At 47.6% G+C, this 17,038-nt stretch overlaps 1 protein-coding gene across 2 annotated transcripts in view; it reads left to right on the top strand.

Moving 5' to 3' along the window:
* LOC126529843 (cell adhesion molecule Dscam1-like) overlaps window positions 1-17,038 on the top strand; it is a 1,068,543-nt gene that overhangs the window by 726,208 nt on the left and 325,297 nt on the right. For both annotated transcript variants that reach the window (XM_055070116.2, XM_055070117.2), the window contains exon 41: window positions 15,688-15,845. In XM_055070116.2, the coding sequence (XP_054926091.1) occupies window positions 15,688-15,845 (158 nt within the window). The remainder of the gene's footprint in view (window positions 1-15,687; window positions 15,846-17,038) is intronic.

Below are 17,038 nucleotides of genomic sequence, written 5' to 3' on the forward strand. Positions count from 1 at the left end.
AGCCAAGCTTGTTTCGTTACTTCTGCTTGATCATAACACTGAACCCTATAAGTTCATGCCGGGGAATGCCGCTGAGCCCACAGAGCGCCACCGGTATTGCCTGCTCTTCTATAGTTGACCGGAATGTTGATTTTGATGATATGTTCTGCCACGCTTCGTCGAGGACCACCATATTCTGCAGTGGTGCCATTGAATACGCACGTCTGTTGCTCCCGATGAAATTCAAGGACTTGAAGGGCGGTGCAGTTGAAAATGCAGAGGCGCGCATTAGGGATGGGTGACAGGCAGTACGGTCATGTTCACTTGACTAGACTCTAGCTTCACTATAACCTGACCAAGCACGATATTGCAGAAGGGGTTCCGGGGAAGCCGTCACTAGGGCTGCTAGCAACGAGCGCCCGAATGCGCGCTGAAACGCCTTCATGGCAAGAGTAACTGGATTAGCGGGCTGCGTTGGTGCACAGCCGCCGAGCCCAGGCACTATAGAATCCTTAGCTTGTACTAATATTCACCCATAAACAGTGCCCATCGTTGAATGCGAGCAGCAGCCATCGGTGGCGTCTGGCGATCAGGCCTCAGCTGTCTCAGCAGGAGTTGAAGGCGGGCGACTGTGGTAAAATGCCGACGTAGAATGTAATCATGGAAAGGAGACGAGATAAATTGATGCTAGTGCATTTCGCTCGAGCCGAGAGTAATTTTCTTCGCCTTTCGTCAGCGTTCTTGTGCTGAATCCAATCGATATATGCTCGTTTCCTACAGAGCAAAAAAAAAACGAAAACAAAAAACTACACCCTCATCGTATGGAGACGCGTTACATTCTAACTTCCGTTCCTTCTTAGGGTCAATATAATTCAAAGGCTGGGCATTTTTCAAGCCTTGTTGAGCTTTTCCTAATGCTATCTTCTACGGCGGCAGTCATTGCCAAAGCACTTCATTTTTTCCATTGGGCGAGAGAGCACAGTACCCATGTACGGCAAGAACCATCTGTAATACGTGACCACGCCTAACACGAGTGCAACTAGCTGACATTTCTTGGCCGTGTGGCTTGCATCACATTATCTATGTTTCAGTGGGGTGTAGGCCCTCTCGATCTATACGATGTCCAACGTACGGGACTGAAGGTTGTCGAAACTTGCACTACTCGGCTCTAAGTGTAACGCCATGGTCTCTGAACCATTCTAGTACTTCTTTTATTCCCTCTCCACCGTCACTGCTACGCTTTGCCGCCAGCACGTCGTCAAAGTACGCTCGGGCGTCTGGTAGCCCACGGAGTTTTGCGTCAATATTATTTTTAAAAATAGCTGGTGCAGAGGCTATACAAAATAGAAGTTTCTTATAGCAAAATAGCCCACGGTCAGTGTTAATGGCACAGCTTGCGTGATGCCTCGTTGAAGGATACGTGGTTGTACGCGTTCTGCAAACGCAACGTGCTGAAGCGCCCCCCCCCCCCCCCCCCCTTTTAGACTAGCAATCATTTCCTCGACGACAGGAACTGCATAATGCTACATCACATGCCGGGTTTAGTGCCTTCGTGCAGAAGTCCACTCACCAGCTGGACTTCTGCTAAGATTAAACAAACTTATCTGTTATTCGCCCTCAACGGTAAGCTTGCGCTTTAGCTTTATGTTGAATTCTCGTTGTAGCATTCATTGAACGTAACTATTTCTTTTCCAAGGATAAGATTTGTTGTCACTCAGTGCTGCCTCTGTTTTATCGCATTGCCCTACTTCCGCAGTCTACCTCTGAAAGGCGCAAAATTAGCTAAACCTTTAATAGCAAAAGAAGCAAGAGACGTATATGATACGTTCAGTCCCTTCAGGCAATGTATTCAGGGTAACTATTTCTCAGTAAACAACAGGTTAGCAAGTTATTCTACACGGCGTTCTGCACAATTGTTTATTGAACACAGGGAAACCAGGATAGGTATTTGTTCTGAGTGGTGCTGGGGACGGGGCTGTTAGTGAGGTGTCACGGAAAGGCACACTGGAGAAGGATCATTTACGATCGTCATTCGACCATCTGTTGAAATAGCGTATGGTGCGGGTTTGCTGTAGACCCGAAGTTACAGCACGTTCAGTGGTGAATGATCTTTTTGAAAGGCGGGGGAAGTGGTTCGAAGAACAAAAGAACAGGTGCAATGAAGTTCAGTCGGCGCTTGTCGAATGTAGGCCTCCAGTGTTCGCTCGCTATGGCTTTGTCGTGAGGTGTTCCGTCATCACATTAGCAACCCAGTGCAGGCTGCGCTGACAGCAGGTGACTGGAATCGAAATGAAATGTGCTTGCTCTAAATGAATGTGCGAGTGTAATAGATTGGTATGGTAAGGAATGGTAATATTTCCGACTAAACCGGGGTACAAGCTCTTGCAGATTGTGCTGAAGCTCGGCAAGAGCACGTGAAAGCTTCAATGATAACATGTTCCGTGAAAAATGAGATGCCATTGTTACTGGCGCCTAATTTTTCATTTGGCTCTTTCCACGGATAAAAAATGAAAAGTAATTTATCTAGAAAATTCCCAGGCCAACTGTGCCTCGGTACTGTTTGGCGTTTGCTGGATCTCGAAATTGTCTATTCCCTAGAGCTGATAAATTTTATTTTCTTCATTCGCAAACCCTGGCGAAACTACATAATTTTTTCATAAGTTTTGAGGAATGATACTTTGCGTTTTGTATTGCGGAAATTTGCCAACATGAGGAAATGAGCTTAGCCATTTTTCTGTAAATAAAATGAAGGCTGTAAAACCAGGGAACAAGAAAGCTGTCGTAGGCAGCCTGTGCAATTTCTCCGCCCGGGTATCTTCTTTTCAGGTGCGGCGATAAACATGCATGAGGACAAACACTTCATAGCAGCATGCGGACGTAGAACGGTACCACCATACTATCTGCTTCTTTTAACTAATCGTGATGTTTATAATTACTTCCTCAACTACACCTCTCCTCGGATAGGTGGCTATCACTAAAATATCTTCAGACAGATGTAAAACACCTCTCTTCTTAAAATAAAATGTCTTTGTGGGAACTGGAATTCATCCACGATAGTGCACGGAGGTACTCTGTGTTTCAGTCTGCGTCTCAGCTCTTTCCTCAATTCTGCATGGGCATTCTAGCAAGTAATGTTTTATGTCACTACAAGCTTGACATAACGAATTACGTTGGTGTGGGCGACAGTCCTGCGCTCTTCCGTCAATTCTGAATGGACACTCTAGCAAGTAATGTTCTGTCACCACAAGCATGGCAGAACGAATACGGTGGTGTGGGCGACAGTCCCATCTTGTGTCACCACGCTGGCGCTGTCACTGACCGCGTGCGAATACGGTGTAGTAAGGAAGACTCTGATCAGCTGTGTCCCTTGGGGATCCATGGCTGGTATAGTGTGGGCCCTAAGGAGTCAAAGTGGTTCACGACAGTCGTCTTTTGAGGCGCTCTCACTATCGGTCAGTACAATAGCGATTAGCGCCCAAGAACGTCATTTCCAGACACACCAATGTGCAATAGAAGCCACAGAAACTCAAGGTCAAATCCCCAACTGCGTAGCATCTTCGTGTGTAAAGAACGTCGTAGGCAAATGTCCGCTGCAAGACCTGGAATGCTGGCTTTCAGTCCGACAATGTCATTTCCAGTTGAACTGGGCAAAATACATGTTTATGCAAAGCAGCTTCAATTAGTATAGTTTCCCTTACCGCCGTAGAAATAACTCGCTCAAATCAGGCGGCCCATGAGGGTCGCATGGGCGGTATCACGGAAGCTCAAGCGCTAGCCTCCCATGTCGCGGCAGCAGTACCACCGTGAATACTTCGCAGTGTCCATACGCCTCGTCAAATTGCTCGAACACGAAGGCATTAGCCTGCGCAACAGGTTTAGTGCGCTTATTGGTAATGCCAGAAATCTTGAGATGACATTCTGCAGACTGAAGTGACAACGGGGGTAGCTCTCTTCTCTGTGAAACATTAAGACCAAGCGCTCTGAAAGTACTGAAAGAAATGAAAGCATGGGATTCTGTTTCTTTTTGGAGGCGTTGGTGCAGAGTTATTCCAATATCTCACTCGCTGAAGTGGCGAAGCTGCATCGGTAGTCTTTGATAATCGAGCAGGCGCAGAGAAAGTGGTCGGGATTCATAAGGGCGCTTTCATTCACTGTTGTGTACTACGCCAGAAGCAATTTTAAGACCTTTTTCGTGTAGTGATTCCAAGATGATGTACTGAGTTTTGAATGGCGACATTAGAGGTGGCTGACAAAGCACTCGGGTGACTACCGAGCCTGTGTGCATCTACGTCAGTGATGTCGTATGGCTTCCCCAATATGCTCCAACGATTCTCCGAATCACGTTGAAACGCTGTAGAAGTGATGAAACAATGGTATTCATGGCATGCCGCCATTGCATCCTGTAGTTGAGTGCGACACTAAGAAAACGCACTTGCCTTGTCTGCCTATGCATCCAATACTAAGCCTCCGATGCTGATTGTCAAGTTCGCTGCATATCAGCGCTTTCCAGGGAAGAGAACAAAGCGTGATTTGTCCCCTGTTATTTCTAGTCCCTCTGTCGCCAGGTCAGCCTGTGCGGCCAGGATTATCTTCTGAGCTACTATTGCCAGATGTTGATGCTGGTAATTGCTGAACCAAATACAAATGTCATCGGCGTGTATAAAGAAACGGACAGACTTTTACGCTGTTTTCAGCGCCTCGTGCAGGCCATTCATGGCAACATGGAACAGTAAGGGTAACAGGACAGTCCTTTTTGCCACACCTTGTGAAATTATTCTTGTGCCACAAAACGTTGCCCCTAATTTCACTTGCTTAGACCGTCAATTCCATGTTCAGTAGTCGAGAAATGATTGATCTCTGGAGCGCAGTTCTACGCTTTGGATACTTCAAGAAAGACGACCGTAATATAAAGTCCAAAGACATCTCGTGTTATACGCGGCTTACCAAGTCTTGATCCGGTCTTACGGACTGATTCGCTGCCAAAACCTGTCATGACGACATAAAAAGTCTATGAAGCTCCAGCCACCATGTTAGCCTCACGAGCACGATGTTCTTTGTATATTTTGGCAGGCAAGATATTACGGAGACAGGTCGAAATGAAGTCATATGTGATCTGCCTTTACCAGGCTTTACTTCTGAAACATCATTCCTCAATTTTCACGATGACAGTGGGTCCCCTGTTTTCCTTCAATCATGGAAAAAGGCAAGCACCTCCCATTCTGCTGAGGCATTTGGTTCGTTATGCTGTTTGGTCTTGCTGCACACCGTCGACGAATGCTGTCACTATGGCAGTAAGAAACAATATGCAGTTCTAAATATATTTTTCTACATTTCGCGGCGCGCCCTTGTATTCGCATATTAATGACACGGGTACTTATTATTTTCTCGGGGACTCCATTTTGCTTAGCGCGGGGCGCTTGTGCAGGATTTAGAAGTTACGCGAATGTTATCGTTGATTCTGTCTGTCGTGTATGTCCTCCCCCAACCTTATATAATCAAATTTCATACGCGACACGAATTGTGTAGTAGCTTCTGGAAACCATGTGGACCCCAGCGATTGCACTGGAACCTCGGACGACCGATATGTAAAAGCCGACGCGCTTCGCCCGTTGTTCGGGCTTCGACGATCGCCGACTGTGTTCACCCCTATCGTTGTGATTCGCGTGTCACTTGTTTTGTGGCCACAAGTTCACCTTATATATTATATTATAATGTTCGCCATTGTTATATATGCTCTTATGCAATAATATATGCATTGCGTTATGCCCTTATGCAATATATGTATTGCTCTTATGATGATTACAAAGATGGCACCGAATAAAACAACACACGAAGAAAGGAGACACGAGACAAGCACGTAGGCGCACTAACAACTGAGTGTTTTATTTCTTGACATAGTAATATATAGCTGCTGTCAAGGATCAAAACAACAAGAATGAACAGGGCAGTCATCTGCATCGCACAAGGAAGCCAAGATACAGAATAACTTCTAAGTGTCGCTCTCAATATACGCCAGTTCCTTTGTCGAAAGAGGAACTGAGGCTTCACTGATACAATCAACACCACGCTTCTTGATCTCAAGCGCTTCCAATATCTACCTTGTCATTTGATCATCAGCTCTGTTCAAAACACAGGTTCTATCAAAATCTGGGATGCACTTGTGAGCCTTACAATGCGCACTTATATGACCGGAGAGCTGGTTTTCCATCTTATATCGATGCTCATGCAATCTGTCATTCAGACATCTGCCCATTTGGCCTACATATGGTGAACCACACGACAAAGGAAACAAATAAACTACTTTCTTTACACATCTGACTTGTTTCTGCCCATGTTTTTTTGCGTACACCTGTTTGATTTCCCGATTTCCAGCGTTCACTTTGGCACACATCAAACCAAGACGTTTCGGAGCGGAAAATATAACCCGAACACCAGCTCGTTTACCTACTTTTTTGAGATTGTGAGATATGCCGTGAACATATGGAATGATGGCAAACCTGGTTTGAGAAGGGCCTGCTCGACCTTGGTTTACAACGCTAGGTTGCTTGAGCTGTTTGAGCATTTTTTCCGCAACAGATACGATCACATGGTGAGGATAACTTGCCCCATTGAGGCGGCTGAGCTGACAATGAAAACAGCTTTGCAGCCGATGCACGCATGACTTGTTAAGTGGGTTGGTTAAACATGATTGACGACCCATTGACGGGTCGTCAATGGGTAGTCTACTCAAATTTTGCTGGAGAAACAAGGATACCTGCTTTTGCCATGACCCATTTTCTGAGACTATGACGCGGAAGGGGCAATTATATGTTCACAGTCGGTAATGTGGAAAGAAGACGACGCTGATGGTGGTCTTGGAGACGACGAAGAAGTGTTCTAGCAGTATCGATGCTCTACGCTTCTTGGCTCAGCCATTAAAAGCCATCTCTAAATAGACGACCGCTTCTTCCTTCCCGTAACATCATTGGTGGAGGTGAGGGGCAATCACTTGAGGAAGACGGAGCTCCGCAGCGGACGTAACCTGGCCGCCATGTCATGCGAAGGAGAGAGTTCAACCACGGCCCCGTCGTCGCCACTGACGGTCATCCTGGCCCAGCCTTGCGACCCTGGCATGTTTTGCGGTATTGACAACGTTGACGTCGATGACTGGTTACAGAATTATGAACGGGTCAGCGCACACAACAGGTGGGATAACACGCTTATGCTGGCTAATATAATATTCTACCTCAAGAAAACAGCACGGGTCTGGTTCGAAACACATGAAGAAGAAATTACGAGTTGGGACCATTGTAAACAGAATCTGAGAGATTTGTTCGGCAAACCCGTCGGCCGCCAACGTGCTGCGAAGAAGGACATTGGGACCCGTGTACAGACGTCCACTGAATCTTACGTGGCGTATATCCAGGGCGTCTTCGCTCTTTGCCGCAAAGTAGATAACAATATGGCAGAGGCAGACAAGGTCAGCCACGTCTTAAAAGGCATCGCGGACGACGCGTTTAGCCTGCTTGTTTATAAGAACATCACAACGGTCAATGAGATCATTAACGAATGTCGCCGCTTTGAAGACGCGAAGAGTCGCCGCATAGTTCGACAGTTTACGCGTCTACCTAATACCGCAGCTTCGTCGACGTGCGAAGACAATTGCCCACCGCGTGAGTCCACCTCCTGCAAGAACGTCGTACGTATCGTTCGGCGAGAAATCGAAGCAGCGTCTCCTTCCACGCCAGTCACGCAGTGCTTTGACGATTCCCGGCCGCTTGTGTCCCTCATTCAGTTGGTCATTCGCCAAGAACTTGCCAATGTAGGTTTTCTATCCATCTGCTCCGCCAGCCGTCCTGACTTTGCTGCGTCTGCTGCCTCTGCCCTGGTTCACCGGAGCTAATACGGTCCATATCCGAGCTATCGCAACCCGGCCGAATGGCGCACCCATGACGATAGACCCATCTGCTTTTACTGTGGACGTGTGGGCCACATCTCTCGCCACTGTAGAAGTTCCTGGCCAGCCCACTCTCCACCAAGCTTTCCCGCCTACCCCCGTTCCCCACTGAATCCTCGCCCGCCATCACTCTCCACCGAGGTTCAAGACGCACCTGACAACGCTCGAGCCACTGCGACCAGCCGATCGCCATCACCACACAGTCGCCGCTCCCGTTCGCCCCAGCTGCGTCGCTCTCCATCCCCAGCTTACCGTCGCCGCTCTCCGACGGGAAACTAACTGGGGCAGCTCCTGGAGGTGACGCTGCTCTAGAACACCGGCCTGAAATTCCTCTGCTGACCCTGCCTACTAATCGGAACCTTCTGGAGGTGAACGTGGATGGTTTAGGGGCTTTAGGATGGTTTGCCCGTTACAGCACTCATCGACACTGGAGCCCAAATTTCCATCATGAGTGCGGAGCTTCGAACGCGCTTGAAGAAAGTGCTTACTCCTGCTCCGACTCGACTGCTCCAGGTCGCCGATGGTGGAACTCCGGCTCTGCTCGGAATGTGTACTGCTCTTGTCAGTGTCGCCGATCGTCACACGTCCGCTTTGTTTAGTGTGCTTGAACGTTGCCCTCACAATGTGATCCTCGGACTCGACTTTTTGTCCGCCCATTCTGCTCTGATTGACTGTTCCGCCGGTGTTGTACAACTTGACCTACCTCTACCTGTTCCCATTGACCTTCCTGCTCAAGCTCCAGCTCAGCTTTGTTCCGCGGATTTTATACGCCGGCCATCTCTTGCAGCAACCTTCATCCCTGCCAGCCCACCTATACCTGACGGAGACTATGTCCTTACTCCCGCGACGTCAGTCCTGCTTTCTCACAATGTCTCCTTCCCACACACCATCGTTTCTGTTGCGGACAATCAGACATGTCTTCCCATCCTGAATTTCGGACAGTGCCCGCAAGTAGTTCCTCCAGGTATGTCTCTTGCCACGTTGTCACCAACGCACGAGTGCCAAATTTCTGCTCTATCTGTTGCGCCGTCTTCGACCACTGCTCATTCTGCGCCTTCTGTATCAGTCCCGACCGACGACTTTACAAAGATGATTGCACCGGGCCTCTCAACCCAACAAGCCGCACAGCTCCGTGGCCTCCTCGAGTCCTACTCCGTCATTTTCGATCTGAACGATCGCCCTTTGCCTCAAACTACGGTCGTGAAGCATCGAATAAATACCGGCGATGCAGCACCTGTTCTCAGACGCCCATACCGGGTGTCGCCCTCTGAGCGACAAGTTATCGAGAGCGAGGTTGACAAGATGCTTGCCAAAGGGATTATTGAACACTCTTCCAGCCCGTGGGCGTCCCCTGTTCTTCTCGTCAAAAAGAAGAATAACAGCTGGTGATTCCGCGTTGACTATCGTCATCTAAACACGATCACCAAGAAAGATGTATATCTCCTTCCCCCTATTGACGATGCTCTGGATTGTCTCCACGGTGCCACTTATTTTTCATCTATAGACCTTCGCTCTGGATATTGGCAAATTGCCGTGGATGAAATGGATCGTGAAAAGACCGCATTCGTCACACCAGACGGCCTATATCAGTTCCGGGTAATGCCTTTTGGCTTGTGCAATGCCCCGGTGACCTTTGAACGGATGATGGACATGCTCTTGCGTGGTTTGAAATGGTCCATCTGTTTGTGCTACTTGGATGACGTCATCGTATTCTCTTCAACTTTTGCGACTCAACTTGAAAGACTTTCATCTGTTCTTTCTGTTTTTCGCACCGCTGGCTTGCAGCTCAACTCATCCAAGTGCCACTTTGGTCACCGCCAAATAACCATGCTCGGACACCCCGTCGATTCGTAAGGCATTCACCCCGACCCTGCTAATGTTTATGCTGTGCAGAATTTCCCCGTACCAACTTGTGCCAAAGATGTTCGCAGCTTTATGGGCCTTTGCTCTTACTTCCGCAGGTCTGTGGAAAATTTCGCTCATGTTGCCCGTCCCCTTACTGACCTCCTGAAGAAAGACGTTCCTTTCCGTTAGGGCTCTGAACAAGTGTCTGCTTTCTCGCAGCTCATCACGCTGCTTACCGCACCTCCTGTTCTCGCCCATTTTGACCCCTCCGCTCTGACAGAAATCCGCACTGACGCCAGTGGCTATGGCATCGGCGCAGTTTTAGCTCAACGCCAGTGTGGGCACGACCACGTTATCGCCTACGCCAGTCGCCTCCTTTCTCCCGCCGAGCGCAATTACTCGATTACTGAGCGCGAGTGCCTCGTCCTCATTTGGGCGGTGGGCAAGTTCAGACCCTACATATATGGTCGACCATTTACAGTTACAACCGACCACCACGCCCTTTGTTGGCTTTCCTCCCTCAAGGATCCCACCGGACGCCTCGGTCGCTGGGCCCTACGGCTGCAAGAATACACATACACTGTGGGTCGGGTCGTCTACACATACACATACACACATACACATACATATACACATACACAAGTCGGGTCATCTACATCAGGGCGCCGACTGCCTGTCTCGTCATCCCGTCAATGTACCGGATGGTTTAGTGGATGTCGCACCGATCTGCGTTCTTTCGCTCTCAACCTTGCAAGACATTGGCGCTGTATAACGACGCGATGAGTGGTTACGCCCCATTATCGAACGCCTGCTCTCTACTCCGTCTGACCCATCCCTCCACATGTTCGTACTACAAAATGGCATCCTGTATCGCCGCAACTTGCACCCCGACGGGCCCGAGCTCCTAACCGTCATTCCATCTCATCTGCAACAGATTGTATTGCAGCAACTGCATGACGTTCCCACCGCTGGACACCTTGGCGTCACGCGGACGTATGACCGAATTCGGCGACTGTTTTTCTGGCCCCGTCTCAGCCGCTCCGTCCGGCGCTATGTTGCCGCGTATGAGTCGGGTCAACGCCGAAAAAGACCAGCTGTGCCTCCTGCCGGACTGCTGCAGCCTTTGGATATACCGGCCGACCCTTTTTTTCGCGTTGGCCTTGATCTCCTCGGACCATTCCTTATATCCAAGGACGGAAATAGGTGGATTGCCGTCGCTACGGACTATACAACTCGCTATGCCATTACTAGAGCCCTACCGACCAGCTGCGCTACAGACGTCGCTGATTTCTTGCTTCACGACGTTATCTTGCACCACGGTGCACCTCGTCAACTTCTCACCGATCGCGGCAGATACTTTCTTGCCAAAGTCATAGACGAGCTACTTCGATCACGTGCTACTAAACACAAACTTACTACCGCTTACCATCCTCAAAGTAACGGTCTTAGCGAACGCCTGAACCGCACAATAACTGACATGCTAGCAATGTATGTTTCCTCCGATCATCGCGACTGGGACATTGCTCTACCATTTGTCACGTTCGCCTACAATTCCTCGCGCCACGACACAGCTGGCTATTCACCCTTCTATCACCTCTTCGGCCGTGAGCCGACTTTGCCTTTCGAGACTCTCCTTTCGACCACACTCGACTCGCCGACAGAGTACACTCGGGATGTAATAGCCACAGCGACCCAAGCACGTCAGATTGCTCGCATTCGTCTTTCTGCTTCACAGACACGCCAGAAGTGCCGTTACGACCAGCGCCATCACGACGTGAACTACGAACCAGGTGCTCTTGTGCTAGTTTGGTATCCAACTCGGCATGTTGGTCTTTCCGAGAAATTACTCTCGAGATACTATGGCCCTTAACGCATCCTTCGCCAGGTGACCCCTGTCACATATGAAGTGTCTCCGCTGAATGCCTCGGTGCCTTCACCTCTCTCTGACATCATTCACCTCAGCCGTCTCAAACCTTACCTTTCTCAGAATCATGAGCCGCACGAATCAGGTGCTTTTTCCGACGGAGGTGATGTCACAGTCGGTAATGTGGAAAGAAGACGACGCTGATGGTGGTCTTGGAGACGACGAAGAAGTGTTTTAGCAGTATCGATGCTCTACGCTTGTTGGCTCAGCCATTAAAACCATCTGTAAATAGACGACCGCTTCTTCCTTCCCGTAACATTATTTACGAGTTTTTGCCGTGAAGAATACATCAAGGCTCAACATTTTCTCCGATTCTATTGCAGCCGCCAGTTTCGTTAAATTCAGGTTCTCACACAGCTTTTTGGCGTTGCTTTTTACTTTTGCAAGAGACACTTTTTCGCAATTCTTAAAAACCCCTGAGAGAGCTTCTGAGGCTTTTGATTCAAACAAGCGTTTCGGCATTACAACAAAGCCACCTTCCTTATCGGAGGTCTAAAGAGACAAGGATTGTCCTTTCAAATAACTAACTGTTCTAGCTACAGGAATCTTTCGAACAGATGTCTTACAACGTGCGAGCAAATCCACGCCTTCCGAAGTGCACCTTTGTTGTTCTTCCGCTGAGGCTCGCCTGGAAACCAGCTTGACAGTTGCAAGTAGCTCCGCAGGAACCTTGTCCGGTTGTACGGCGTGGTGTTGATTGTATAGTTGAGCGTGGTGTTGATTGTATCAGCGAAGCCTCAGTTTCTCTTTCGACAAAGGAACTGGCGTATCTTGAGAGCTACACTTAGAAGTTATTCTGTATCTTGGCTTCCTTGTGCGATGGAGATGACTGCCCTGTTTATTCTTGTTGTTTTGATCCTTCACAGCAGCTATATATTACTATGTCAAGAAATAAAACACTCAGTTGTTAGCGCACCTACGTGCTGGTCTCGTGCCTCCTTTCTTCGTGTGTTGTTTTATTCGGCGCCGTTTTTGTAATCATGCTTAACCAACAAGCCCACCAGCCCATGCTCAGTGACTTCATCTCTAGTTCAGTGGGCGCTTTTCCTTGTTTCATTCGCGAACCTTCGTTCGTCGCTGCTCTCATTATTGCCGCTTCTTGCCGAGCAAGAATGCTGGGCTTCTGTATCAGACACAAGGTTCTCCTAAAGGACGTCGCAGCGATGTTTGGCTTCGGTCTACCATCGCTTGGACTTGCGAATCGAGTGTGTAAGATTCTTCGCTCCGAGTGGCAAAAACAAGCACGGTTGCACAGGGAGCACCTTCGGGCAAATCTCTGCTTGCCGCCAATCCGCACAGTGGTCGACCACTGTGGTGGGAATGGAACCGGATCATACAACGCCTCCACTGAGTACATGTGGCAGCTGATGCTTCCGAGACTTCGAGCACATATACCGAAGGAACCACCAGCTGCAGAAAGTCCTGTTATCACCCTGGGAGACGCTGCCGTCCCAGATTCCGTACGCCGCGTGTCAAGCAGGTTTCCAGGCGAGCCTCAACGGAAGAACAGCAAAGGTGCACTTCGGAAGGCGTGGAGTTGCTCGCACGTTGTAAGACATCTGTTCAAAAAATTCCTGTAGCTAGAACAGTTAGTTATTTGAAAGGACAATCCTTGTATCTTTTAACCTCCGATAAGGAAGGTGACTTTGTTGTTGTGCCGAAACGCTTGTTTGAATCAAAAGCCTGAGAAGCTCTCTCAGGGGTTTTTAAGAAGTGCGAAAAAGTGTCTCTTGCAAAAGTAAAAAGCACCGCCAGAAAGCTGCGTAACAACCTGAATTTAACGAAACTGGTGACTGCAATATAATCGGAGAAAAAGTTGAGCCTTGATGTATTCTTCACGGCAAAAACTCATAAATATAATTGCCCCTTCCGCGTCATAGTCTCAGAAAATGGGTCATGGCAAAAACAGGTCTCCTTGTTTCTCCAGCAAAATTTGAGTAGACTACCCATTGATGACCCGTTTGGCGTGAAGAATTCTGAAGGCGTCGTAAAATACATCGCACAAAATGAAAACAAAATGCTATCCGCCTTCTCTGTTGACATAAAAGACTTGTATTACTCGATACCACAAAATGAATTGATGGAAAGCGTCAATGACTGCATCGATAAATTTGGAGCAGTTGCTTTCCAGAATGCCTCTGGCATAGCAGTAGGTTCCTTTTTGGAACTGCTGTGCGTATACCTGAAGTCCACGCACATAAAAGGGAATGACGACGTCTTTCTACAGAAATAGGGTGTCTGTATAGGTTTGTGTATAGCCCCTGTTTTAAGCGACATCATTTTAGCTTCAAAAAACAACCTGTTAAAGCAGTGCATATCGGGGACAAATGTTATGCAGATCTTTAGATTTGTCGATGATTTTTTAGTGTTCTTAGCATGTGACAGTCCAGAATTGGAAACCCAGTCATCATTAATATTGTCAGAGTTTAAAACAGCCTTGCATCCTCTAACCCTGACCCACGAGCTTCCGGCTGATAACTGTTTAAGATTTTTAGATTTAGAGTTAATTTTTTCATTGTGTCTTGTGTTCTGGCAGTTCAAGCCAAGGGCTAGCAAACCCATCCTCTCCTACCATTCAGCTCATTCAAAAGTAATAAAACGAGGCATCATTCAATCATGTTTAACCAACGCACTTAACAAGTCATGCGTGCATCGGCTGCAAAGCAGTTTTCATTGTCAGCTCAGCCGCCTCAATGGGGCAAGTTATCCTCACCATGTGATCGTATCTGACGCGGAAAAAATGCTCAAACAGCTCAAGCAACCTAGCGTTGTAAACCAAGGCCGAGCAGGCCCTTCTCAAACCAGGTTTGCCATCATTCCATATGTTCACGGCATATCTCACAATCTCAAAAAAGTAGGTAAACGAGCTGGTGTTCGGGTTATATTTTCCGCTCCGAAACGTCTTGGTTTGATGTGTGCCAAAGTGAACGCTGGAAATCGGGAAATCAAACAGGTGTACGCAAAAAAACATGGGCAGAAACAAGTCAGATGTGTAAAGAAAGTAGTTTATTTGTTTCCTTTGTCGTGTGGTTCATCATATGTAGGCCAAACGGGCAGATGTCTGAATGACAGATTGCATGAGCATCGATATAAGATGGAAAACCAGCTCTCCGGTCATATAAGTGCGCATTGTAAGGCTCACAAGTGCATCCCAGATTTTGATAGAACCTGTGTTTTGAACAGAGCTGATGATCAAATGACAAGGTAGATATTGGAAGCGCTTGAGATCAAGAAGCGTGGTGTTGATTGTATCAGTGAAGCCTCAGTTCCTCTTTCGACAAAGGAACTGGCGTATATTGAGAGCGACACTTAGAAGTTATTCTGTATCTTGGCTTCCTTGTGCGATGCAGATGACTGCCCTGTTCATTCTTGTTGTTTTGATCCTTGACAGCAGCTATATATTACTATGTCAAGAAATAAAACACTCAGTTGTTAGTGCGCCTACGTGCTTGTCTCGTGTCTCCTTTCTTCGTGTGTTGTTTTATTCGGCGCCATCTTTGTAATCTTGCTTAACCAACTAGCCCACCAGCACATGCCTTATGATGAGTATTTAAGCCTTGCACCGGCGGTAATACGTATACATTTCAACAATACGAGTAATATCTTAGCAACTACGAACTGAGGGGATCTCGGGAGTGCAGAATCGGTGCTTCAGCTTTGCTGCCTGATTTGACTTGGTTTTTGCTACGCTATAGCATTTTCGACTAGAGCGTGTACGTGTTGCACATATTTGCTGTAGTCAGATATAGGACATATTTGGAGAGAGCTAATGCAGAACGAGTTCGCGATATCAGAAATTTCGATAGAGGACCAATGTCTCACGTCGTAGCCTCGCATGAATGTACATGACATGAAGGGAGATCTTGAATCCGTGACACAACTTTCACGTCCGAGACCTGGTATACTGGTAAGCGAATGTCTTGTTTGATGTCCAGCCTGAAAATTTATTCATTGTGTCGATCATTACATTTGGTTCTTATTACAGTATTCATGTTCTACCCAGGTAAAGGTTCCAAGCCAGGCGAAAGTGCAACCTTCGAAGTCTCAGCAACCACTGCCGCCGCCGCCTCTCCCAACAAAAAAGGGCTCGGTGCTGTCGACCAGCACGCCTGCGCCTACTGTCGTCCCTTCTGCGCCACCGGCGAGATTCGTCAAGAAAGGGTCAGTGCACAATTTTTCCTAAGTACTTCTGACATTTGAACAGAGCAACTTAAATACTCTGGTTGTTTCTGCATGGCAGCCAGTTTTCACGCTCGGTTATGCATATAGCGTACGGTTTTTGACAAACAATACTTTCTTCTTTTGGAAACGGCGTCGCGTGGGCTGAATGGTCGGAATGTATCTAACAATGCGGGCCTAATAGAAGAACACTAACCAAGGAAGTCTGCTCTGTCAGATTTTCTTTTCTTGAGTGAATTTGAATGATTTCGGCAAATAAGATGTTCTTTTGGCATTTCACAAATTCAATAAATATCAGTATATTTTGAAGTGCTGGTTAAATTTCTCCGATATGAAGAGAAAGTGTCTTCGTAGGCACATACACACACACACACGGACGCACGCACGCACGCACCAAACAAATAGACCAAGGTGGTGAAAGAGCACTATGAAGCGCCATTTAGGATTTCTCAAATGCACAAATATTGTGCATATCTCCAATATTCAATGGCCAGCAAATCTGCGTTCATTAAATGGCCCCTCACCAGGTTTCTACATTTCAAAAAGACAAGTGTGTTGCGTAGATCATGCGTTTATGATCCTGTCAGCAATATGTTAAAGCAACGCATGCGTGGAGCGTCAGAACAGCCGAAACTTCAAAAAGCAAAAAAAAAACCTCTCTGTACCCTCACTTTCGAGGAAGCCTGCTTCGAGCCATGGAGTTGAGGTCAGACGCACAAATGCCTCTACGTAACACGCACCTACTTGCAATGTCACCGACTATGGTACATGACTTCGGGAAATTGTCCAATGTCGAATACGCATGCCGCGACTGGTAGCCACTCGAAGTACTCCACAAATTTAAGAAACGAAGCGAAAAAAGAAGCAGGCGGGTCTCATGACCCGGTCGCTCGGCTCCGGTATGAGAGAAAGCAGAGCAAGAATGTTAGTCAAAGCATGCATAGCGGCGAAGAACTCCTGTTGGCAATGAAGCTTGCCTCTTGGCAGGATGGCAGCGTGATATTTAAATTTATTCCATCTCTATTATGAACCCACTTGAAAAATTTATTCGATATAAGAATTCCTAGGCAGCAACATCGTGTAATTAAATTTGCAATGGGGCGGGTCTGGTGAGGGGCTACTTAAAGAACGTTCAGGTTGTAATTGAGTATCTTAGTGTTCATTAAAGGGACACT

Source organism: Dermacentor andersoni, chromosome 5, assembly GCF_023375885.2.
Source record: "Dermacentor andersoni chromosome 5, qqDerAnde1_hic_scaffold, whole genome shotgun sequence".
NCBI lineage: Eukaryota > Metazoa > Arthropoda > Arachnida > Ixodida > Ixodidae > Dermacentor > Dermacentor andersoni.